At 42.9% G+C, this 24854-nt stretch overlaps 4 protein-coding genes across 9 annotated transcripts; 3 read left to right on the plus strand and 1 right to left on the minus strand.

Moving 5' to 3' along the window:
• The first annotated feature begins 969 nt into the window (after nucleotides 1-969).
• On the plus strand, nucleotides 970-7478 carry LOC115680881 (probable protein phosphatase 2C 12). Of its 3 annotated transcripts, none has more exons than XM_030604719.2 (10): nucleotides 970-1121; nucleotides 1589-1909; nucleotides 2628-2799; nucleotides 3065-3218; nucleotides 3347-3410; nucleotides 3689-3796; nucleotides 4904-5029; nucleotides 6140-6375; nucleotides 6541-6743; nucleotides 6848-7478. In XM_030604719.2, exons 2-10 carry the CDS (start codon nucleotides 1712-1714, stop codon nucleotides 6880-6882), a joined length of 1296 nt encoding a protein of 431 aa, XP_030460579.1. In that variant the 5' UTR covers nucleotides 970-1121; nucleotides 1589-1711; the 3' UTR covers nucleotides 6883-7478. The 3 variants fall into 3 exon arrangements, with proteins under 3 accessions (XP_030460579.1, XP_056167747.1, XP_056167746.1); XM_056311772.1 differs by having other exon boundaries at nucleotides 3065-3107; XM_056311771.1 differs by lacking the exon at nucleotides 970-1121 and having other exon boundaries at nucleotides 1351-1909.
• A 2466-nt stretch (nucleotides 7479-9944) lies between these two features.
• Nucleotides 9945-11623, plus strand: LOC115680807 (BRI1 kinase inhibitor 1-like). The gene has a single exon (XM_030604646.2). The coding sequence runs from the start codon at nucleotides 10456-10458 to the stop codon at nucleotides 11305-11307; it is 852 nt and encodes a 283-aa protein (XP_030460506.1). The 5' UTR covers nucleotides 9945-10455; the 3' UTR covers nucleotides 11308-11623.
• A 3398-nt stretch (nucleotides 11624-15021) lies between these two features.
• Nucleotides 15022-18746, plus strand: LOC115680823 (protein CYPRO4). Of its 2 annotated transcripts, XM_056311394.1 has the most exons (3): nucleotides 15022-16782; nucleotides 17044-17128; nucleotides 18190-18746. In XM_056311394.1, the coding sequence occupies exons 1-3, from the start codon at nucleotides 15107-15109 to the stop codon at nucleotides 18469-18471; spliced, it is 2043 nt and encodes a 680-aa protein (XP_056167369.1). In that variant the 5' UTR covers nucleotides 15022-15106; the 3' UTR covers nucleotides 18472-18746. The 2 variants fall into 2 exon arrangements, with proteins under 2 accessions (XP_056167369.1, XP_030460528.1); XM_030604668.2 differs by lacking the exon at nucleotides 17044-17128 and having other exon boundaries at nucleotides 15024-16783.
• Nucleotides 18747-19175: 429 nt separating this feature from the next.
• Nucleotides 19176-24109, minus strand: LOC115680822 (protein WEAK CHLOROPLAST MOVEMENT UNDER BLUE LIGHT 1-like). 3 transcript variants are annotated; one of them, XM_056311393.1, is made up of 4 exons: nucleotides 23864-24109; nucleotides 23700-23744; nucleotides 21774-22572; nucleotides 19176-21324 (listed from the first exon to the last, which is right to left on the minus strand). In XM_056311393.1, exons 3-4 carry the CDS (start codon nucleotides 22539-22541, stop codon nucleotides 19462-19464), a joined length of 2631 nt encoding a protein of 876 aa, XP_056167368.1. In that variant the 5' UTR covers nucleotides 22542-22572; nucleotides 23700-23744; nucleotides 23864-24109; the 3' UTR covers nucleotides 19176-19461. The 3 variants fall into 3 exon arrangements, with proteins under 3 accessions (XP_056167368.1, XP_030460525.1, XP_030460527.1); XM_030604665.2 differs by lacking the exon at nucleotides 23700-23744; XM_030604667.2 differs by having other exon boundaries at nucleotides 23700-24109.
• Between the last annotated feature and the right edge of the window lie 745 nt (nucleotides 24110-24854).

Below are 24854 nucleotides of genomic sequence, written 5' to 3' on the forward strand. Positions count from 1 at the left end.
TCAGATATTTGACATGAATGTGATATGATACGTTATAAAAAACAAATCACCGACCCTAAATATTACCTTTTTCTATATGTTCCAATTATTTGGTTCATATTCCTTAATCAATGACAATATGGTAATAAAAATTATATAAGTATAGACTTTTATGGCAAGCAATTTTTTGATTTCTTAGTTATATGATCTTATGGATGCGTATGATCTATCAAATCTTCGGAAGATGATCATAGATATATTATCGATCTCATATGGTTTTAGGCCAATACTTTTACCATGTATACATATGTATATAATGTTCGTCCGACATGATGTATCTAGAAAGAAAACTTTATCTAGACTATATACGAAATTGATACCCTTCCTTTTCTTCTGCTCGGAAATGAACATTAATATCCACGGATGGAAATAAGTACACAAATTAGGAAGGTTTCATCGAGAAAAAAAAAGGGGAGGGTGAGGGGCATTGTCAATTTCTTAATTATTGCCAATAGACATGCGGCTATGCTGGTAAATTGATCGGAGGTGGTGACGCTAGTATGACAGATGCGGGGTTCGACTCCGCGCTCTGTAAGAGGCGGAGCAAAAGTTAGAGATACGACACGCCAAAAAAAAAATTCCTTAATTATCCAAAAAACAAAAGAAAAACCAAATTATTGCAGGCTCACAATAGTTACCGTGGAGCCGAAATCACGCACGCCTTGTCCCCTCAACTTCCATTCCTAACCAAAAAAAAAAAAAAAAGACAAAAAAAAAAAAACATGTCAAAGCAGCTCAGCCCAGCTCTGGCTCCCGCAAGGAGGAGAAAAACGGAAAAACGGCCTGGACGACGACCAAAACGGGGCGCGTTTCGGGGGCCCCCCACCCCACCCGCCCCCACACGCCACGTCATCGGAACCGGCCCCCGTGAAGGACATAATGATAGCCCAAAACGACCACAGTACAGGCAGCTTCTATTGCGCTTCGTCCCTCTCTCTCTCTCGATCTCTCTCTCTCTCTCTAAAACCGATGGAATATTTGCAGCTCGCCGGGATCCGCGTCTCTCGATCGCCGCGCCTCCCTCGCCGCCCCGCCACCGCCTCCCTCGCCGCCGCCGCCGCCGCCCGCGCTTAATCGGCCGAGTAAATGCCTCGTCCCTCCTCCCCCTCCCTCCCTCTCCCCTCTCTCCTCTCCGCGTTCTTCTTCTTCTTCTTCTTCTTCGTCGTCGTCGTTTTCCCCTCCGGGACGCGCTTTTGATCTTCGATTTCCTCGGCGCTCGTCCCCCGCCGCCGCCCGCCGCGGCGCGCTGCATTTGGCTCTGGATTTTTTTTCCCGGTGGCCGGGGGAACAATCCCGTCGTTGCTCGCGGGAACGGTCGACGCGCGCCGTCGTGCGAATCGTCGTCGCCGCCGCGGTTTCCCGTCGGCCGTCCGCGCTTTGATCGTCGAATCGGGAGAGTCGCGCGTGGTTTCGTCGGGCATTGGTGTTTCGAGATCTCGGGGATGGCGTTCTCGGGAAATGCCGGGGTCGTTTCGTCAATCTGATAGATCGGCGGCGAGTCGCGCGTGCTAGCTGTTTGATCGTGTTTGTCTTGTTGTTGGTGTTGTAGGAGCTGCTCGTGGGCGGAGAACAACGGAATTTTGAGGAGGCCGGTGGATGTTACCGGGCCCCCCGACCGACCGACCGACCGACCTGACCGTGTGAGAATTTTCGGGAGGAGAGACGGAGGACGATGTCCGCCAGGAGTGAACATCAGACGGTGCCACTCTCAGTGCTGCTCAAGCGCGAATTGGCCAACGAGAAGATCGATAGGCCGGAGATTGTGCACGGGCAGGCTAGCCAGAGCAAGAAAGGGGAGGACTACACGCTGCTCAAGACCGAGTGCCAAAGAATTGTTGGAGATGGGGTCACTACCTATTCTGTTTTCGGCGTATGTGTTTCTTCGTCATCCGTGTGCATTCGCGACGATACATTATTCCGATGCATGCGTTTGCATATTTGATTCTTTCATTTAGCCCGTGTGGGTTGATCTAGGGTGCTTTGTTGTTCCTTTTTTCTACTTCTTTTATAGGTGAAAATCTGCTGTACTAGTCATTGTTCTTGTAAAACGCGCATGAGTCTGATAATAGAAGCAGTATTAAGTAGGAAGATAAGCAGGCAGGACCAAAGGGATGTCGTCTATTGGAAGATGGAACTTTGTCCTCGCCCACAGTCCTGCTTGGTAGCCAACTGAATTTGGTCAATTTCTCTTTTAGCCCGCGAGTTCGGCTTTATGTATCGTTTTGCTTCATATGTGAGGTTCATTGTTAGGTGACAACTATGAATGAGAACTGAACTGAACTTCAAGAGGGAATCCAATTTCTGGGATGTTCTAGTCCATGCTCGCTTCATTTTTTTCCTCGTGCTCTTTATTTTCTTAGGCAGATAAGACCTGAAAGCCACGGAAATACCTTTTATTTTTTTTTTGAACTTTTCATCTTGGCTGATACCTTTTGAGTTTGTATTCTTTTGTTTTGGAAATGGTATTCAGGGTCCATATAGATTCCTGGATTCTTCTTTTATTTGTTGAAACCTGAGAATTGAACAGCTGCTCTAGATGAACAACCATCAAGTTGCTGATTATATCCTTCCGACTTCTCATTTTGCAGCTATTTGATGGACATAATGGGTCTGCCGCTGCTGTCTATTCGAAGGAAAATCTCCTCAATAATGTTTTAGCAGCGATGCCATCAGATCTTAATAGAGATGAATGGGTAACTGCACTGCCGAGAGCCCTTGTGGCAGGCTTTGTCAAGACAGATAAAGACTTGCAAGAGAAAGGTAGGAGTTTCTTCCAATAGTAAATCTAAGTGTTCAACAATCTGTGGAGTCAAGGCCCAATTTGCAATTGTAGTCTAATTTGTCTGCCACAAGGTTTCACCTTATGGTTATTATGTACTGTAGGGTTTTGCTAAGGCGTTATTTTCATGACGGAGATATGATCATGTTATCATCTGTTTGGACTTGCAGAGTGCCGTTTTCTTTTTGTTTTTTGTTCGAGAGATACAATGAGATGGGATATTTACTTTTTGTCCTTATATTGCAGCACAAACTTCAGGAACTACTGTCACCTTTTTAATAATTGAAGGGTGGGTTATAACCGTTGCCTCTGTTGGTGATTCTCGCTGTATACTTGAATCCGCTGAAGGAACTATCTACTATTTATCAGCAGACCATCGGCTTGAGTGCAACGAAGAGGAGTATGTTTAAACAGAACTAAAATTTTTTTTACTGTCATCCATGTTGCTGGAATAATGTACCTATCCTTGCTCGACCTCTGCCTCTTTTTTTTTTTTTTTGTCTAATTTCAATGTCGATGGTATCTTAGGAGGATTCGCATTACTGCAAGTGGAGGTGAAGTGGGTCGGCTTAACACTGGAGGTGGTGCTGAGGTAAGGTCCCTTCGGTCTGTCATTCTTTATTGTGTTTGTGCAATTACCAAAAGCAGTAAACTGAATGCAAGTGTGTCTTTGCATATGTCTTGCTAATATGAAGGCAGCCCACTAATTGGAACTGCAACTATGAAACATCAAATTTGGTGTAAATTGAGATTTTCGTTTTTAGGATTAATATTTCCATATAAGGGGTTCCCCTTATGGACTACTAGCATGCATCGCTTTGAAGGACTCTCTGTAATTAATTTGACTAACCTCATGTACTTCTTCTGTAGATTGGTCCTTTGAGATGTTGGCCTGGTGGCTTGTGTCTTTCCCGATCTATAGGAGATATGGATGTGGGCGAGTTCATTGTTCCTGTTCCTTATGTAAAGCAAGTGAAGGTTTGTTTTTAATAAGAAAAAACTTTTTTTTAACTTTTTCAGTTTAAGGTGTTCTACTGCTCTGGCTGGGTGCTCAATGTTTATTGTCTTTTCTCTGTGCACGCTTGTCCTCCTAATTTTAGCTATTACATAGAATTCTGAGGATTTTCCGTGTAAGAATTCTTTATTTGGTGTAGGTATTGTTGATACTGCTATATTTCCATTCTTATTATATATAGTCATGTGTTTTCGATGCATATGTGGTTGAATTGACTCCACATTGTTCGATCATCAGACATATCTGCTGGGAAGGTGGGTGACTCATTCATAGAAGACTTGAGTTAAAAGAATGCTTTCTTGGAGGATTTAACTTAGCCATGTGAAAGAGGTTTAACTCGTGTTTCATCCATATAATGCAAACAGTTATTCTACAATTGTTCAAGTCCGATTAAAGTACAAAAGATGAGCTAAGAACAAAAGTAATAGATTTGTGAAACCACTACTTAAGGCTCCAACAAACCCTACTGTCGACCACTTATATCTATCACCTATAAGGATTGGCTGAAAATTTAAGTTTCCATCAGCAATAGGAATCTCTCTCTGTAACACACACCCCCCGCCTTGCCCTCAAAGTTGTGGGGATAAAGAGAGGAAGCATCTAACTGTGAGGCTGTCTATGAATGAATGTAATGTTCTCTGTGGATTGGTTGGCTTTGCCACCATTTCATCATGCTTATTGTCGCGACCTTAGGTGTCAAAACTTATAATTAATGAGTTTGAGAACACTTTTATCTCTGTTTTTTGCCCAAAAGACACCATTACCTCATTTTCAGGAAAGGTATTTCACTGAGTTTTTCTCATGATAGAACTATTGTATTTTTTGGCCAATTAATTCATGATGCCATCATTGTTTTCTATTGGCATCACCTTTTCTTTCTCCATAATCCTCTTGTAGACTGAATTCTTGCTTCTTGGGGTGTCCATTTTCAAGCTGTCCTCTTTCCCCTTTACTTCCACTAAACTGTACTATAAAGCATGCTTAGCCTTCTAATTGACCATTATAAAGTATGTGCCATGCATTTTCCATGGTGGTTTTTCATTTTCTTTCTGTCTAAATGAGTTTTGCAGCTATCTACTGCTGGAGGTAGGATAATTATTTCCAGTGACGGTGTTTGGGATGCTTTAAGTGCAGAGGCAGCACTTGATTGTTGTCGTGGGATGCCACCAGATGCTGCCGCTGCGCAGATTGTCAAAGTATGATTGCAGTCCAACTTCCACCAAAAGATTTCTTTACTTATTCTTGTTTAAATTAATTAGTGCTATGTGCCTATTGAACAATTCTAAGTGCTATGTGCCCACAAAAATGATGTTTATCAGCTGATGCTTCCAGTTTCTACTGTACCCACATTTCCAAGGAAAACGTAACTTTTAGTAATCCATACTGCAAAATGATAGTCAGAGGTCAGAATCTGCAACAAGTTTACACGCTGCATGCAAAACCTTTGCATTGATGTAACTTAAACATGAGAAGATTCTGTGTAACTAACATATAATGCCTTTCGAACCATAAAGATAAGGGCTTGTGAAGAGAAGAAAAATTGTCATATTTTCTGTCTGAAACTGGCTCAAAGTTTAGTGGCAACATGGTCTGGATGAATGATTGCAAGTAAGTGTAAATGCAGTCCATACATACTGCAATGTGAACTCAGAAGAGTTCCTCGTTGCACCCTCTCAGTGAATATAAACAAATTATATTTTCTATTATAAATGTTAATGTGACATACACAAGTTACTCTTGTATTATCTGATTCTTGTGATTGTTTTTATCCCAGGCCAGTGACTATATTTGCTCGAGTAAAATTGTTGTACAATAAATATTACCTTTTCTTTTTTGTTTTGATTCGTCAACGGGCTCTCTACTTTTTATCAAATTTTTGGAATTAGGGTCAATTGCAAATACAACCTTGACCTTTGGTGTTAGTTGCAATGTCGCCCCATCTTTTTAATTTTTCCATGGTAAATGTTATGTGACAAGGTTTATATATTTGAAACGGGCAGCCTTCAGATGCTCTAGTGAGGAGATGTGGGTATGAGATGGAGACTTAGGTTAAATGGGAAGAGGGAAGACGTAAAAAGATGTGGAAGGAGATTATAAGAAAAGATATGGACCACTTAGATCTTACGGAAGTCTTGATACAAAAGTAAGTGCAATAGCATTGGAAGAATTCATATGGCTAACCCTACTTAATAGGATACCGTTTAATTTGTTTTTGGTAAATGTTGTGTGGTGAAATTGTATCTGGTATGTGACATAGCTTGATGTACTTTCTATTAGATGTTAACTCACGGTCTCTTTTATTACAGGAATCTTTACATGAAAAAGGACTTCGAGATGATACAACATGCATTGTTATCGATATATTACCACAAGAGAAACCAATGGCTCCTTTGCCACCACCGAAGAAGCCAGGAAAAGGAGTATTCAAGTCTATGTTTCGTAAAAAGTCATCCGAATCATCTTCTCAGATTGATCAAGAATATATTGAGCCAGATGTAGTGGAGGAGTTATATGAGGACGGATCCGCAATGCTCTCAGAAAGGTCTACACCATGAACTACACTTTCAGTCATGACAATATATATTTTTTGACAATGGTTTAGTGGACCACTCTTGTATGCCTAACAGTGATTGCATGATGTATAGATGTTCCTTTGACAGTTAAATGGCCGATGTGACTCTGACTAAGAAATGCTTGTAAATTGCAGGCTAGATACAAAATACCCCCTATGCAACATGTTTAGGCTATTCATGTGTGCTGTATGTCAAGTAGAGCTAAAGCCAGGAGAGGGTATATCCATACATGCTGGTTCATCAAATCCAGGAAAACTGAGACCATGGGATGGACCTTTTCTTTGCTTGAGTTGCCAAGAGAAAAAAGAAGCCATGGAAGGGAGAAGACCATTTGGAGGTACTCTCTCCTTTGCGCTCCTAGCTCTAATTACTGTTCTGACAAATTGCTGGATAGCATTAATGAATCCCTTTTTGTCACATTTTGTTTGAACTTGCTTTCAGATGGGTCATCTAGACATAGTAGCGGAAGTGATTAGCGAGCCCCTTTGACTATGCGAGTGACTGACAGATGTCCGAAAGTATATGCTAAATGGGAGATGAGCTAACTTCCTTCAGTATCACTTTGAGCGTTCACCTGGTGAATTTTGAATTTTACTTCCGAGCTCATTGGGAGCTCAGTGTAAGGTTCCAAGGACCAAATCAGAAGACCAAGAGTGTTGATAGTTTCTTGAATATCCAGTTTCTGACTTCAAAACCAAGGGACGAACGATACCAGCCTCTTTGCACAGTATGTGGACAGCTGTCATAAGTTTGGCTGTCCTAATGACATGTCAGAGGTAATTAATTTTTTGATTTTGAATTCATTCTGCTGTACACGGTTTCTTCCAATTGTAGAGCTAACATTCAAGTTTACCCATCTCCACTGTAATATCAACGTAAAGGGGGCTTGATGAGGGTTCATATGCCCAGTCGGCTTCCTGAATGATTGGTGTTTTGTTCTTCTTTGAGAAGTAGGGAAGTCAGTTTGTGGAATAGATATGGGGGGAATTGATATTTCCCAGCAAGAGGCGCTTCTGTATGTACTTTGTTGGGTAGTGACATTTTTTCATTGAATAGAAATCAGGCTGTTGAAGGTCTCTCGTCCATTCTACTAATGCTGCTTCTGTTGCTTGGCCAGTTAGCTTGAGGGTTATGGGCATCTAAATTCATGAAATTTGTTTATGCATTGTTCAATCCAAAATTGATGAACTCGATTCCATCAAAGCACGTTTATCATCTGTTATTTTCCCCATTTTACTGTCCTCTCTTCATGTAATACAGCTTCTCTCAATCTGGGAAGAGCATTTATCGAACACTACTAGTAATGTTGTCCGTCGCCTAGCATCTGTATCGTAGGGGTGTCAGAACCGAACCGAAAATTTGATGCATTTCGGTTCGGTTCGGTTTTCAGTTCAGATAACCATTCTTTTTTTTTGAATTCGGTCTAGTTCAGTTCGGTTCGATTCGGTTCGGATCGAACAGAACTAAAAAAATAACTCCGGTTTTTACCCTAAAAGTGTGTATCCCCTCTCTCTGGCTCAAATCCCCTCTCCATCGTCAAGTTCCCGGCGGCCAGGTGGCCGCTCAGCCTCGGCGCCACTGCGATCCTCGCCGGCACCACCTTCATCGTCACGTCACGCACCTCGTCCGCCGCGCCGCCGCCCTCCCCGCCGGGATCTTGCCTTTGCCAACGACCTCCCCGCCGTACGATATCTCCGTCGCGGAGCCGCTGTACACTGTACTGGAAGGACGCGACGTTCGGGTTCTTGACGGAGATGTCAGCGACGGCGGTGATGTTGGCGCCGGCGAGCGCCGTCCCGTTCGAGACCAGCTGGGCAAGCTAGGGGATCTGGACCCGGTTCATCCGGACATTCGGGTCCCTGACGTGGCAGACGGTGAAGATGAGGGGGAGGGCAACGACCTGCGCATTGAGGTTAGGGTTTGCGGCTGTTCTAAACTCCACCGAGCAAGAAATTCTCGTTCCGATTCGCGTTGTTGCCTCCATTTTCGTGCTTCTCGTCGTTGTTTGAGATCAGCCGAGATCAATTCTAGATGGGCTTGTTTTGTTTCTTGCAAGCTGGTTCCAAATTGTGTGCTGGAACGAGAGAATTTCAGCTGCTTCTGGGTGAATGCCGGAGAAGCGGGTTCTGCGTGCGGGGAGTTGCCGGCCAGGTGCCTGTGGAAATGCTTGGCTGACGCATCTCTAGGCGTGGATATTGTGTGCAGAAAAAACCGAAAATTGAACCGAACCAAACCGAACCGAACTGGTTTTTTGGTTCGGTTCATATTCAGTTTGAGCGAGATTCGGTTCGGTTCAAGGGTGCGTACCTAACGGTTCGGTTTTTCGAGAAAACCGAACCAAACCGAACCGTTTACACCCCTGCTGTATCGTTTGCGTGCCTGATAACGGAGTGTCAGAGTGGCATTTCCACTGACAACAATTAGGAATTAGGAAGGCTCAATATCGAGTAACATCTACGTATGCTATCCGCTTCAAAAGATTGATCATATAGTAGGAAAATCTTTTGTTCCCTTTCAGATGTGAAACAGGATTAATAAGCCCCTGAATTGGCTCGTGAAACATCGACATTCAACGACTAATTCTTGGCGGCAGGCGCTCTTTCAACTGCCACGAACCATGCTACGATATATCTCGAAATCGTTAACACTGTTCCGTTGCTTCTGATTGGGGGATTTATCTCCCAACAATATATCGAGCATCACATCCGCTCCACGACCAACTATAATCTATCGTATCACCCCCTCCCTCGTATGTTGTCTATGCTCTTTCTTTTCGCGTTCCACACTTTACAGGACGGTGAGAAAAGTCCAATGTTAAAAGTTCGAGGGTCACTTTGATGTGTTTGTTTGGTGGTTTCCTATTATGGTCCGCCTCAGTTTCAAGATGGAACGACTCGAGTGGCTCACTGATGAAGTTGGAAAAAAGATGGAGGAAAAATCTCACCATCTTTTCCACGGCAACAAGTGCCTCCATGATTGGAGTTATGCTGACCCTGCTTTGACTTCGGGAGCAAAAGTTTCCTCCGTGCTTTCGATGCGTTACCATTACACACGTGCATGGCCGGGGCCACCATCTGACCTAACATCAAGATTTCCCCGTCTTTCATGCGCTTTAAAGTCCATTCAAATCCAAAGCGCTTCTTGTTTTCTTCCTCGCAGGAATGGACGGACCCTGGACATGTTCCAGACCCTCACGGCATTTCGTTTCCCTTCCTGTTGATGTGTAGACTTCTCGAGTATGAACGCAGATAGCTACAGCTTCTGTTGCCCTTTCGCGAGCAGGTCGTCATGATTCAGTGACCGATCCTCCTCGCTGAGGATAAGGATGGAACCTTTTTGACAAATGGTGACGACATTTGCTTAAGTGGGAGATCTGTTTAGCTCCATAAGGTCCATTAAGTTTAGAAAAAACTTCTCTTCCTGTGGATCATGGACCCTTTGCATTATCTCTCTCGTTGACAAAACACGGGTCGGCACAGTGCGCGAAAGCGCCTTTTTATCGGCATGATTGCGATCCTCTCGTGTGGAAATTCACGGAAACGGCAAGAGGGGCGTCTCTATTCTCGCCCGCGCTTTTGTCAAAGATTCCTCTTGAAACGTGTGCTGCTGCAACCTGCACATCTCTGTCTCTGTGGCCCTGACATTCTCGCAAGATTAGCTCGTGCGATAAGACACATACCTGATGCACTACCGAGTCACCTTCTTCGACAGTCCGAGCAAAACTTTTCAAGTCAATTTTGGATCTTTTTGCGATCTGAGTTTCCCGAAATCAGTACCAACCTGGCTTGCAGCTTGAGGACCCACCTTCATCTAAATCGTGCAACTTTCAACATCCTTTGATCTCGAAGTGCTGCGATAAGTCTACTGACATCGTTCCACCAAAAGAATGGTACAATAATAAGCTCGTTACGTGTTGCATTCTTGCATCTCTTTTGTATTAAAGTGTCTTATTCTATGACTGTATTCGAAAGGTTTCTCTCTCTCTCTCTCAGTTGCATAATATAACATAAGAGACCCCGCAAGAATCTCTACTAGAGTGGTCTCAAGTTATGGAAATCCATGAACAGCAAAACCTGAAAGCAAGAAAAGGGAGACCACAATCACAACAACACTCACCAACGTCCGCTACTATATTGTCATCATCTTCGTCGCCTTCCTCACCATCATCTTCTCCTGAGTTCTCCTTTGCAATCTCTCTAAGCCCTTCCTCGACCAGAGTCCCCCGTGGAGCCTCAGTGGCAGTCGACTTATCACCGGCAGATGACATTTTCTTCCATGGCCACTTGCTTCCTCTTCATCTCCTCTCTCCACTTACCTCGCCGCCGCGTCCCGCAAGCCCTTTCAACCATTTGGTTTACCCTGTCGGGGAATCGGATGATCGGAGCACCATCGGAGGCAGTAATACTTCCAGCGGCAGCGAGAGCACGGTCATCAGCGGAGAGAAAACTCAGTGGACCAAGATTAAAGGCGTGATGCAGAGGAGGAAGAAATTCTTGTCCTTCTTTTCATTCGTATCGTTGAGGTCGGCAAAAGGACATAAATCTGGAGAAGATAGAGATAGCAAGGAGAAGAGAAAGAGATGGTTAAAGCTTGATCATCTCAGAAAGGCCTTGAAGAGGGAATCCAGAATGACCGATTCGCTTTTGCTGGGAGAGAGCAAAGAAGATATTGGGTTCGATCCGGAGCCTGACACGTTTTCAGGGAGTTCAAGCTTTACGAATATGCAAGCGAGTTTCTCTGTCCCGGGATCGATGATGGCATCCCCAGAAAATTATGGTCTTCGCCTTGTTGCGAAGACGGAAACTGATCGTAGCACCATGGAAGAGTTGCAGGCGGCGATTCAAGCGGCAATTGCTCATTGCAAAAGCTCCATGGCCCTGGAAGAAAAGCACAATACCTGATATTGTGCTTGGACATGTCAAAAATCGCTGTGTCGAGCTCAACTAAGTTCACCTCCTCTCGTTCTTGGTAGAAGGAGGCCATACATGTGTAAATTCGGAGATTCGCTAAGGGAGTACTTCCCCCTCGTGTTCTAGTCTTAAGCAGGTCATGTCTATATTTGTGCTACTTGATTTGAAAAGTTAGGGCAGCATATTAGATTGGCTAACGCGTCGGCGTTCCAAAGTGGATTCCTAAGTTGCACTAGTTTTAATCCATTTCCATACGATGTAAATCAAGCAAGTTTGAGATTCAAGATCGTTGTTGGGAGTTTGGTTATCGTGGGCGTTCGGTTAAGTGCTAAATAGTTTCACAGGATTTAGTATTCCACGAAAATAGAAGTACCTTAACATAGGCATAGTACAATAGGATTTAGGATCGAACCTCTCCGCTACTGTACCTATGTAAGACATGTACTCCGTTTGTTTCGTGGAAAATCAAGCATTGACTTATGCTCTCTTGTTGTTTCGGACTTTGCGGTTGCAGAGGTGAAGATGGTGACAGTGCATCGTAGTACTTACGTGAGAATGAGATCATACTGCGTCTCTTCTTTTCAGGAGATCTTGATTGGTATTCCTCCACTTGAAACAATTTTAGTGCAGTCAATATAAAGAATTCTCCTTAGGGACTAGATTGAAAAGATTTAAGAAAGCCGGGACAATTCTAGAATTTCATTTTTCTTATAGAGGAAAAATTGAGAAAAAACAACTTTAAGAACCAAACAGGATATTTTGACGGAATATTCCTAATTTTTAACACACCTTAATAGTCGTAAGCTAGATCTGTCCCAAAGGAGAAAAGCTTGAGAGTTCTTAATTATCGAACAAACCCTTAACTAAATTATGATAAAAAAAAAAGATTATTCAAGTATTAACAGAATAATAAGCTTTCATTTTATGTTTTATTGTTACAAGTTAAAGAATTCCATGACTTTTTTAAGTTATTTTAAATTTTTTGCATAATGCTCTAATGATAAATATTTTCGTTTTTACCTTAATTTTAAATCAAGGAGAGTAGTTTATTATAACGAGTAATACTTTTGTAATAATCTGTAGTTTAGTATGTTACTTGCAATTAAGAATCATATTGAACTAAGCGCATATGTCATATCGTCCTGTCGTATGCCCTGCTAAAATTTCCAAGGGGGCGGGCAATCCGCGAAGAAAAATTGCTAATGTTTCGAATAGACCGAACCAAATCATAAGCCCTGATGGCTCGCACGCTCGTCCTGCTCAAGCCTAATTCGAGCCTCAAGGGCTCTAACACATTTTGGACGGGCCTGGGTAAATGCATTTGGTGGGAAGAAACCGATTCGTCCCTATTGGGCCCAAGTAATGCTCGACCCACCCTAAAGATTCATATATAAAACTTTAAGATGGGCCTAGCTTGGGCAAACATTTAGGGGTGGACCTAGCTTGGGCCTTTTCGGACCTGCCCAATGATTACCTTCATCTGCGGGCATGGATTCCCTTGTCCCGTGTTCATCGGGTTAATTAAAAAAAAAAAAAGCACCAACTTTAGGTCGAGGGACGATTTTGGCCCGAACTTTTTTCTGTCCCATAAAAAAGCATCAACTTTAGGTCGAGAGACAATTATGGCCCGAACTTTTTTTTTGTCCCGTAAAAAAGCACCAGCTTTAGGTCGATGGACAATTCTGGCCCGAACTTTTTTTTTTCCTCGTAAAAAAGCACAAACTTTCACTTAAATCCCAAATCTGGCCCTTATTGACTTAAAACAATTGATTTTCCAACTTGACTATTTCACCTTAGCAATAGATCCACGTGACTTGCTGACTGGATTTAAAGCATTATTCATTGTCTTATTCTCTGAACCACAGCTTGAAGAATAACGGTGAAACTATTCGTCTCCTTCACTTCACCAGCAAGTCAAAAATATCTCCAGATTGAATCTTTCTGGCCAAACTTCGTCGTTTTGTCGTAATCTGAAGCTGTAGACCACCGTCCGTCGACAGACGCCATGTAAGAGATTCACCAGGCTCACCACCATAACTTTTTTTCTCAAACAAGGGTAACTTCAGACAGAAAATTAATGGGGGGCCAAATTTGGGATTTAAATGAAAGTTGGTGCTTTTTTACGAGACAAAAAAAGTTCGGGCCAGAATTGTCCCTCGACCTAAAGTTGGTGCTTTTTTATGGAACAAAAAAAAGTTTGGGTCAGAATTGTCCCTCGACCTAAAATTGGTGCTTTTTTTTGGAATTAACCTCGTGTTCATCCTTACGAAACTATCCTTATTTAGGGATGACACCTTCCATTCTGTACGTGTCTCATTTCGATACTTTGTTCCAAACCGTCATTTTAAATAATTAAGATTATATATTAATTTGCGACTAAAATATCAATAGTTAAGATTTATTATGACGGCAATATAGATATCAAGTGGAGGACTTTTGGCCCCCCGAAAATTTGACGAGCGAAAGATTGGGAAAGCACGGTGAGCGCCGCGACCTTTTTACGACATTTTATCGTGTGAGGCACCCGACACTCGTGATACAACATTCAAATAGAACCATAACTCTCGCTCGTTTTGTGTGAATCCGTCGTCGCTGCGGATGTCCCGAGATTTGTGGCCCATCTAGTACCTATGACTAAAGGCGTGAAACCTAACAAGGCTGAGCTTCAAGGTGATGCTGACATGCTTTTTTACACGTTCTTGCTCTTTATAGCCTTCGATCAACCTAAAAGGGAAAATGACACAAATAGTTCCTGAATTTTGGCCCAATGTGCATTTTGGTCCCTGAACTTTTAATTTATTCAATGTAGTCCCTAAACTTTAATCTAATGTGCAATGTGGTCCCTAAACTTTTAATTTGTTCATTGTCATCCCTGAACTTTTAGTACATGTTCAATTCAGTTTCTGAACTATATGAAAATGTTCAATGCAGTCCTTTCCATTAATTCAAGTTCAGGGACTACATTGAACATTTTCATATAGTTCAGGGACTAAATTGAACATGTACCAAAAGTTCAAGGATGACATTGAACAAATTAAAAGTTTAGAGACCACATTGAACATTAACTTAAAGTTCAGGGACTACATTGAACAAATTAAAAGTTCAGGGACCAAATTGCACATTGAGCCAAAATTCAGGGACTGTTTGTGTCATTATCCCTACCTAAAAAACCTACACGTACGAAAGCGAGACCTTGCCAAACAGCATCCCACGCCGCTCCATTTTTCACCCTGCCACCCCAGACGCGGGGAGGCTAGTATACCCGCCTACTCGACGATAACTAGCTGAAGCCGACGTGAAATCTACCTTTCTCCACCCAAGGCCTTCTTAAGTTTCCTCTCGATATTTTTCTTCCCGGAAGGAGAGAGGGAATACGGAAAGAATTTACAAGAAGATCTTTCCACCTTACCGGAGAATCCCTTCATTTGTTTCTGTTCGAGCCTTTTAAGGATATGTTCGGATCCAATCGTTTGGTACGCATTATTATTACAAACGCATTAAAAATCCTACATGGGCTGACCTACTTTTTCCCCACACGTTTCTCTCTCTCTCCTTCACAACCTCGGGTCAACCTTAAAAAAAAAAAAACCTAACACAGAACGAAAGCGAGAGACCTTACCAATTTACCATTACCAAAGCCGCATCGCACGCCGCTCCATTTTCAAATTTTCAAACCTCCCGCTCTTCTCACACATTCCTCTCTCTCTCTCTCTCTCTCTCTCTCTCGCGCGCGCGCTAAGCTCATCTCTTTCTTCGTTGAATCGACGAAGCAGTCAGGACAACCGAAAAGATGGGCGCCGGCCAGAGCCGCGGAGATCTTGATCTCTCCGACTCCGACTCCGAGGACGCCCGGAGCCGGCACGGATCCGACCGAGAAGACGACGCCTACGAGGACGCGAGGGAGCAATCCTCCGGGGACCGCGCGCCGGCGAGGTCACCGTCGTCCTCGCTCGACGACGTCGAGGCCAGGCTCAAGGCCCTCAAGCTCAAGTACTCGTCCCCCTCCTCCTCCTCCTCGGCGGCGAAGAAGAAGCAGCCCAATCTCGAGAACGCCGTGAAGCTCTACCTCCACATCGGCGGCAACACGCCGAAGGCCAAATGGGTCATCTCCGAAAAGCTCGCTTGTTACAGGTTCGCGAGGACTAGCCGCGAGGGCGAGAGCGATGGCGAGGAGGAGGAGGAGGAGGACGAGGAAGATGATGGGGGAGAGGGTTGGTGGGTTTTGAAGATTGGGTCTAAGGTCAGGGCAAGAGTTGGCGCCGGGATGCAGTTGAAGTATTTCGGGGACCAGCGGCGGGTCGATTTTGTCGCGGGGGGTGTTTGGGCGGTGAAGTTCTTTAGCAATGAGGATTATAGGGCTTTTATGGGTAGGTACCAGGATTGTCTGTTTGAGAATACTTATGGGTACGAGGCGACGGAAGAGAACAGGGTCAAGGTGTACGGGAAGGATTTCATGGGATGGGCTAAGCCTGAAGCGGCGGATGATTCGATGTGGGAGGATGCGGAGGATAGTCTGTCGAGGAGCCCGGGGTCGGCGACTCCGGTTAGGCCGAGTCAGGATCTGAGGGAGGAATTCGAGGAGGCCGCGAATGGGGGGATACAGAGCTTGGCATTGGGTGCGCTAGATAATAGTTTCCTGGTGGGCGATTCGGGTATTCAGGTGGTTAAGAATTTCAGCCACGGAATCCATGGAAAAGGTGTTTTCGTCAATTTCGATAGCGGGAGTAGTCATAGGAATGGATTAAGTATGACCTATTCCACGCCAAAGAAGGCTCTTCTTATGAAGGCTGAGACTAATATGCTTTTGATGAGTCCAATTAATGAAGGGAAGCCCCATGCTAGGGGCATACATCAGCTTGATATCGAGACTGGGAAGATTGTTTCAGACTGGAGGTTTGAGAAGGATGGTACTGATATTACCATGAGAGATATTGTAAATGATAGTAAGGGGGCTCAGTTAGATCCCACGGGGTCAACATTCTTGGGTCTCGATGATAACAGGCTTTGTAGGTGGGACATGCGAGATCGGAAAGGTTTGGTTCAGAATCTTGCTGATGCAAATACTCCTGTTTTGAACTGGACACAAGGGCATCAGTTCTCCAGAGGAACAAACTTTCAATGCTTTGCCACTACTGGTGATGGTTCCATTGCCGTCGGCTCTCTTGATGGGAAGATCAGGTTGTACTCAATCAATTCGATGAGACAGGCAAAGACTGCTTTCCCTGGCCTTGGCTCGCCTATTACTCACGTGGATGTAACTTTTGATGGAAAGTGGATTTTGGGCACGACTGACACATATCTGATTCTCATATGCACTCTCTTCACTGACAAGGATGGCAAAACAAAGACTGGTTTTAATGGTCGAATGGGAAATAGAATCTCTGCTCCGCGATTGTTGAAGCTGACTCCTTTGGATTCACATTTAGCTGGAGCTGATAATAAGTTCCGTGGCGGTCAGTTTTCATGGGTACGTTTAATGTCCCCTATGTTTTTTGTGCCACCATTTAATTTGCATATAAGCTGCTAATCTGTCATGCCGGCGTCCTTTACATTTTGTTTATGCGTCACATCTTACAAAAAAAAAAAAAACAGTTAAGTTGTTGCAATCTTTGATTGATAATTTGTGGATCGACGTTGTGCCAGTTCCTAGGACTCATAATATGCTGTTTAGTGCTTCAGTGGTTATAATATATGTGCCCATTTTTTTAAGTTATTAATTTTGATGCCGGTATACATTGACATATTAGATGCGTACAGTCTTGTAATTTGGGTTGGACTTTTGAGGTTTGAGTTCATACTGTTTTATGCTCAGGTTCTTACTCGCAGCAGTATCGTGATTGTCCTTTTTGAGACAATATCCACATTATGAAAATCTAGCTGATTGTTTGTTGTATTCGGGTTTGGTGAATGCGGATGGATCTACTTGAATGTTCTAGCTTGTGCATCTTCATGAGATAAGTCAATTAATACAGTTTTAATGAACCTTATGGTTGTTTGTTTAGAGATTCTGTTAGTGCTTAATTGGAAGAATGTGAGGTTTAGTATTGACCAGAAATTTGACAACTCTAGTAAGTGCTCACATCTGGCGCATCTTCAGAGGCTTCTAAGATTGAAGAAGAAGATCTCCTATTCATCGCAGGAAGTACATGCATTATCCTTTAAGATTCTCTTCTGTTAAAGATTTTCTAGAAGATTCAATGCTAGATTTCTGTTGGTTATGGATATTCTGTGACGGATATGTTATATTGAAGGGTTGCCATTAGAATGCCGTGAGATGACATTGATAATCTCTATGAAGTAATCAGTACCTCGGGCTTCCAGTTTCATCTACAAAATTTTGATCCAAATTTGGTTTGGCCACTAAATCCTTTATTTTCTTTTATTACTTACTATGTCACGAGTGTTTTTAATGGAAGGCTACATTAGATGCCTTTGAGTCAATATTCTTCAAAGTCATGAATAGTTTTGTCAATTTCATGGTGCAATTGAATAGCATCTCTGCATCTGCTCATTCATCAGACAAATGATAAAGTGTGATCCTATTGCCAAGATTTTGAACTGATGTTTCCAAGTCGGGGATGTTAGTTTTCATTTTCTCTAAACTCTTCGGGCTGTTACTCATGCATTATCAAGCCATGCAGAATGCGCAATCTTATTTTTCTTAAAATGTTTTGGGTATTATAAAGCTCTGCATTTTCTCCAATTTCTTTTTCGAAGTACATGTCATTTCTCTTGCTTGTGCAAACAACATGGTGTAAGAAATCTGGCTGTTATTGTAAGCATCTCACAGAAGAGATAGCTATCTCAGCGAGTGATTCGCTATAAAAGGACTGATTGCTCTAACCATGGCGTTTTATACAAAAAAATGGCCAGGTCACTGAGAATGGGAAGCAGGAGCGTCATCTGGTTGCCACCGTGGGGAAATTTAGCGTGATATGGAACTTCCAACAGGTGAAAAATGGCTCTCACGAGTGTTATCGTCATCAAGAAGGCCTGAAGAGCTGCTATTGCTATAAAATAGTCCCTAAAGATGAGTCCATAGTCGATAGTCGTTTTATGCATGACAAGTTTGCAGTCACAGACTCTCCCGAGGCTCCTCTGGTTATTGCAACTCCGCTAAAAGTCAGCTCATTTAGCATATCCAGTCGTCGCTGATAAGGCAAGGCGTTGACTCTTGCTTAGTCTCTCTATGTTTTTTCATCTTTTTGTCGCTAGGTTTAAAATGTACTACTTTAAATAGTTCAGTAGGTGATTTGCTGAAAGTGTAGTTCTTTCACTTTGATTTGTCGTACTCCAAATATGGTACCTGTTTGACTGCAACAATATATCATTGTGGAAGTCATAGCAGTACTGCACTTTGTTAGTGTTAGTGGTGGAATGAAAGATGCTAAGGAACTGCTATTTCATTAGCATAAGTACTCTTGATGTTACTTGTGGCTGCCTCTTTTAGTTGTTTTATCTTGTTTCTGTCCCCTTCTCGAAGGTTTTTGGACAATAGTAAGTTTTGCTAGCAATTACCTTGCCAATAAGAAATTAATGAACAAGCCCTGTTTGGCATTGTTTTATCTTTGGTGTATCAAGACGTTTGTGTTTTCGCAAGAGATCTACTTGATGAAAGTCCTCTCTAAACTGAGACAAATGGAACCCTACCCATCATATGAGGAGCACCTACATGAGTCTAGACAATGAATCAATTTAAGTTCGTCTTCTGTGAGAAGATCGAAAATGTATAATTTCAAATGTGCCAAAGCCATTTGCCAGATTCATTCTAGCCGAGCGAGCCAAATTTTTTATTTTATGCCCTATCCAGGCGAACAATGTGGATGAGATACGACCAATTTGACTCAGCAGGCTAAGACTCCTAAGAAACTGATTCCAGCAATTCACAACTCCAAGTGGTGCTAAATCACAATATAGACAGGACTAAAGCTGTGGTATGCATCTCTTTTGCCAACCAGATATCAGATATAATCTGATTGCTTATTACAACACAACCACCTGTCGCAAATAAGTCCTGTGGAGGCCAAGGTATATCTATTTACTGTGTAGTGATATGCAGTTAACATCTAAATTCAAGAGGTCTCCCTAGTAAAATTGCCCGCCTGAACTGAAAGTCACAAAAAGAAAAGATGTACCAGAGGAGTATTATGATGACTTGGATGAGTGTGCCTTTCTTCTGCCCAAAAACAGTAGTAACCGTGGAAAGAGCGATCTTTTCTTTTTCTTCACAGCCTTTACTTCGAGGGAGGATTCAGGCTCGGTGCTACTCCCATGCACATATGGCGATGGACTTGGCATATAGTTGGCGTGAACAGCTGGTTCAGGTATCCTTATAAAGTTACGGGACTCTCTCATCTCTTCGAAACCATTTATTGTGGTTGATACTCCTTGATTTGGTTCACTTCCCTTGCGTCGATTTTCATGTTCAGCCCTCCACTTCCTCAGTTCCTGTTCTATGCTCAACTTTCCTTCCTGGGCCTTCTCGGCCTTGTCCATGGCGTCTCGTAACACTTCCTTCCTCTTAGTCTTCTCGTCATTCACTTCTTCCAACATCTCCAAGCTTTGCATTTCCGACTCCTTGGCCACTTCGATTTGGGAAATAGCAGCTACCACTCTCATGTTCGCCAGCTCCTCTGCCTCGTGCGCCCGTCTGCTGAGTTCGTAGTACTCCTCGAGAGAAACTGTTATCCTTGGGGATTCATCCACACCATCGCTGCTCTGAGCCAATTTGCTCTCTTGCAACGCTTTAATGGCAGATAGTGCCAATTTCTCTGAAGCTTTGGCAGCCTCAATCTCTTTTAGAACAGCTTGTAATCGACTTTCCGTCGTTGTTGCCCCAGCTTTCGCTAGCTCCGCCTCTTCCTTGGCCTTGTTCATCTCTTCATGAGCCAGCAGAGCGAGCCACTTGGCCTGATCGGCCTCTTGCGCTGCTTTCTGTAATTGCTTGGGAAGCTCCACCATCTTCTGTCGGGCTTCCTCCTCCTTTTCCTTGAGTTTAGATATTTCTGACCTGGTTCGGTCCAACTCTGCCTTGAGGGATGCAACAGCCACTGCTGCCATTTCTTCTCTCTGTCTAATGTTCGCAAGATCTGATTTTTCGCTTTCCATCTCCGATTCCAATGCCGCAGCAGCGATTTTCAAGCAGTTCACTTCCACAATAGCTTTCTCCAAGTTAAGCTTCACCTCCTCAAGTTCTTTCTCCGCAGAAGCAACCGCTGCTTGCAAATTGGCATGAGTTCTATTGTCCCCCTCCACCAAATCTCCTCTTGCTTGTGCTTCCATTTCTTGCTTCAATTTCGACTCCATGTATGCTGCCAGTTCAGCTTTCAAATCCAGGAGAAAGGCTGAGGCAACGTCGAGCTTTGACTTAAGATCATTAGCTGTCTGAACTTGATGGCTCAGATTCTGGAGTTCCTGTTCTGCCTCTTTTAGTCCTCTCTCCCAACTAAGACAATCTTGTTCTTTGGCCATAGCGGCTCCTATGCGTTTTTCCTCCGCCTCTAGATGGGTGGCTTGTGCAGACTCTAAGGACTCCTTTGTGGTAATTAGCTCAATAGTGAGATCCTCCACCATCTTCTCCACTTCCTTGGACATGAGAGCCGCCTCTTCAGCTTTCTTTACGGCTATGTCTCTCTCCTCTACCAAAGAACTATATTCCTTTGCGAGGGCTTCTAACTCTTCCCTCACGGATTGTAGCTCTGAAACTGCGGCTGTGTGTCTAGCTTTAGCTACTTCCACTTGTGCCTTGGCAGCATAGCTAGCTTCCTCGGCAATCCCTTGTTCCATCTCTTCGACCCTGAGCAAAGCAAGCTCCGAGTCTTGCCTTGCCTGATACTCTTCGGTTTGTGCCCTCTCCAGGTTGAGCTTTAATTCTTCAACGAGTCTCTTACTGTTGTCCAGATCCTTTAGGACATGCAGTTTTTCCTCCTCGGCAAGTTCTGACCGTTTCCTGTATATGGGGATCTCCTCCTGTGCCTTCTCGAGTTCTTCTTCGACAAACTGGCGTCTCTGCATCACAAGAATTAAATGATGGGAATTATTGCAGCTGTGGATTTAAATGAGGCTCCAGTGAACAGAATTTAATTATCTATGAGAGTATTAGAGAACGGAAAAAAAGAAAAAGAAGACACGGCCCTCTTAAAGCCAACAGAGACACAAATTGTATTTGCATTGAAACTAAATTGTACAAATCTTCTCCTCTGAAAAAGAATCCAGACTAGCACAGAATACCACATAGCGTCTATGTGCCATCATATGAAGAGCTAATCCATGTGGAAGTGTCGATATAAAAAGTCTCACCACAGATATCTCACATGGCCAAGCAAATAATTGAAAGGAAGGAAGCAACTATAATTATGCAATGTAGCTTGAAGAAAATTTTTCTCCGCGGTTATAGCATATAGTCATACGGAAGATGAAAATGAGGAGCTCTACAATAATGCAAAAGTTTCAAGTACCTCCACGGCTTTGATCTTATGAGCTTTCCAATCGAGAATTCCTCCAAACTTGGAAACTGCTTCTTTCACTGATTCAAATGGAGCAGCCGTATCGATAAGGCCTCTGCCTTCTTCAACTCTTGTAACATTTTCCGAAGTATCGACAAATTCCGACGTGTCACCAATGGCACTCCTCACATCCTGAGCGGGAAAAGAGACATCATTGGAAGCTATCGAATGGCGTTCTCCTTCAGATCCTTCCATTTCAAAAGTAGGGTTCATTCTCAAGTTGTGGACTGGAATGCAGTCGAGTGCCATTAAGTTGCTGTTTGAAGATTTCTCTCCATTAGAGGGATCTGTTACTTCTCCAGTATTAGGATCCTCTGCAACTGCACGAGGATCATCATGCTTAGTTTCATACATTGGATGAATTTCATCTCCTCCCATGATGAGGTCCTGTGGAGCGCCATCAAAATCGGTTTGTGCGCCACCAGTTGTTCTAGCTTCTACGAAGATGCCTTCCTGGTCAAATTTTGCTTCATCAGCTTTAACTGGAGGGCTTGAAGCAGAGCCGCTTGCTGAATGTTGACTATGTCCTGAGGTATTGTCATCTGAACCATTGCGGACCAGAAGGTTCTCAACGTTTTCCAACGTTGGCATATTAGGGTCAGATTCCACTTTCCTCTCCGCATTTGGTTCCTCTTGTGCTTCAGTGTCCAAATGGTCATTCTTGGTGGATGGTTTGGACTCAGCCTTAGGTGAAGGCATCTTGTCGGCGACTTCTTCCATTCAAACAGAGCAGCCTTGCGGGAAAATGTGCCTATCGAATTATATGGAACCAGCAGTTGAAATTGTCAGGCGAGAATCAAAATATGGTTAGGCGAGATTAAATGAGGCAGTTCTGGAATGGGCACGATGATAATGATTAATCTCAGACGAATTCTGGAAAGTCCAAATGATTGGTCTCCCAGGGAAGTTGTATTATGGCCATTTGTCAGTTTATGCTCATTGATTAGTGGCTCCTAAATGCCTGATAAACGCACAAGTTCAACAGCCCAACAAATCCTTTATCCTAACATGTCAAATCGATCAAATCCCTGCTTTTGAAGCCTATCACTGCAAATGTTTTTCGTTTGGTCAACTGTTACTGCAAATGTTTGAATGCCTAGATCTGTAGAGCACTTGGAAGTCGTCTCTAATTCTTCCTGTTTAAATTCCTCAATCTGCAATCTTTAATATCTCCTCACCGCAAGTACGCATGTATAAGCACATAAGAAGAAAAAGTCTCAAGAGCAGAGTCTTTATTCGAATTGTCAAGACGTAAATACCGACTAAGCAATTTAGCTTATCCTGAAGATGGCATCGTAAGAGCACTTGACAGATGCAGTATCTTAAAAAGTTTCAAGCCACCTTTAGCCAGAACTCTTTCTTCAAAAAGAACTCCGAACAAGACATGTCAACCTTGCAGCATGGGAAGGAACATCAGGGCATAACTCAATGGCACGAGCAACTTAACATTTCAGAAAGCAGCACAATCGAAAGATCAATTATCTCAACTTTCACATATTTTATTATGATAATCATCCTCTATGGTAGGTGTACATTGGGACAACAAAGGTTCATATATTTCCTAATTTCTCAGGTTTATCATTAGTCGCCATAATGAGGTAGATACGAAATGGATCAAAATCCAAACTTCATATGCATTTGGAGAAAATTTCCATTAGAGTGTGGTGGCTGATAAGTTTCGGAAAGATGAACAACGGAAGTAAAACAATTGGAGTGCTTCCTTCAACCAGCAGAACCACACCGAGCTTCATCAAGATAATTTTGGCTTCCATGGCAAACGACATTCATGACCCCAACCACCCTTAAGCTAGAAAGATTAGCACGACATAGATTCCCTAAATCACGCGAAAAATGATCGAATTCCGGAATTGGTCTTACCCAGAATCTGATTTCCAAAACCAAATGCACAAATGGAGCTTGTATCTGGCCCAAATCAAATCGAGAAAAGTCCAATTCAGTCCTTCACAGAAGCAATGATCCAACATTCCAGCACGAGCTCCTCATCAAAAGACAACAACAGAGAGAAGGCAGAAGAGCGTTACCCAGAATTGAGGAAGAAACAAGAAAACCAGTACAGCAGAACGGGCATCAAGAGAGTCTCTTGTGAGAATTCAAAAGAGAATGAAATGAAAGAATGGAAAATGGGTTCCTCACAGACTATGAATAGAAGGTTGTGAGATTCCAAGGAGAATGCTTAAATTAGAAAGAGAAAATAACGGTGAAGCTCCACCTTTTCTCCCACAGACAAAGATCTATCTGTACGCTCTGACTCTCTCCCAACCTCAAGATTTTGGCTTTTGTTTTAGTTGTTTTTCTTTTTTCTTCCTGTCTGTTCTTATTTTGTCCTTATGCATCTTATGTAGGGAAATGGAGCGATTTGGCTGCACGTAGATCAGTCCTTTCTTTCATGCGAGGAGACAGGATCCAAGAAGACAAGCCTTTGATGTTTTGACCACAATTTGTCAGCCAAGAGGGATAGATCAACATAGGCAAGCAACGGTAACGAACTTTCAATGATTTATTAGTAAGTCTATTATCACCCAAAGACAAGACAAAAGATGACTCGAGCTATAATTCTTGGGTCCATCACCAATAATAGGGAGGGCATATAATAGTCTAGGAAAAAAGAGAGCGCATCCGATAAATGATACCTTCGATATTGGTTTCTCTCTAAATTTATCTAAACAGTTTGTCTCGCGTAACTTTGAAAGTATTTTCCTGAAAATGATTGCTTATATCACTTAATGATTAGTCAATGAAAAATGTTTTCATTACTAACAATAATCCATGTCTAAACATTATCGTGGACGATGAGAATATTTTTCGTTCGTTCGTTTTTGTAAGCGGTACAAACAAACGATCATTTTTAAGAAAAATGTTTTTCTAAATCATTCATTTTTCGCGAAACAAACGGGGCTTAAATAAGTTAGATTTCTTCACCGTGGCCTTGGCATATAGATGATATGATGGGATTTAGTGGGTAATTCTGCGAAGTAATAGTATATAAGCTATTGTTGCAAGGAACTATATTTA

The sequence above is a fragment of the Syzygium oleosum genome, unplaced genomic scaffold, assembly GCF_021117445.2.
Source record: "Syzygium oleosum isolate NSW1041296 unplaced genomic scaffold, Sole_v2.1 Sole_v2.05, whole genome shotgun sequence".
NCBI classification, from domain to species: Eukaryota; Viridiplantae; Streptophyta; class Magnoliopsida; order Myrtales; family Myrtaceae; genus Syzygium; species Syzygium oleosum.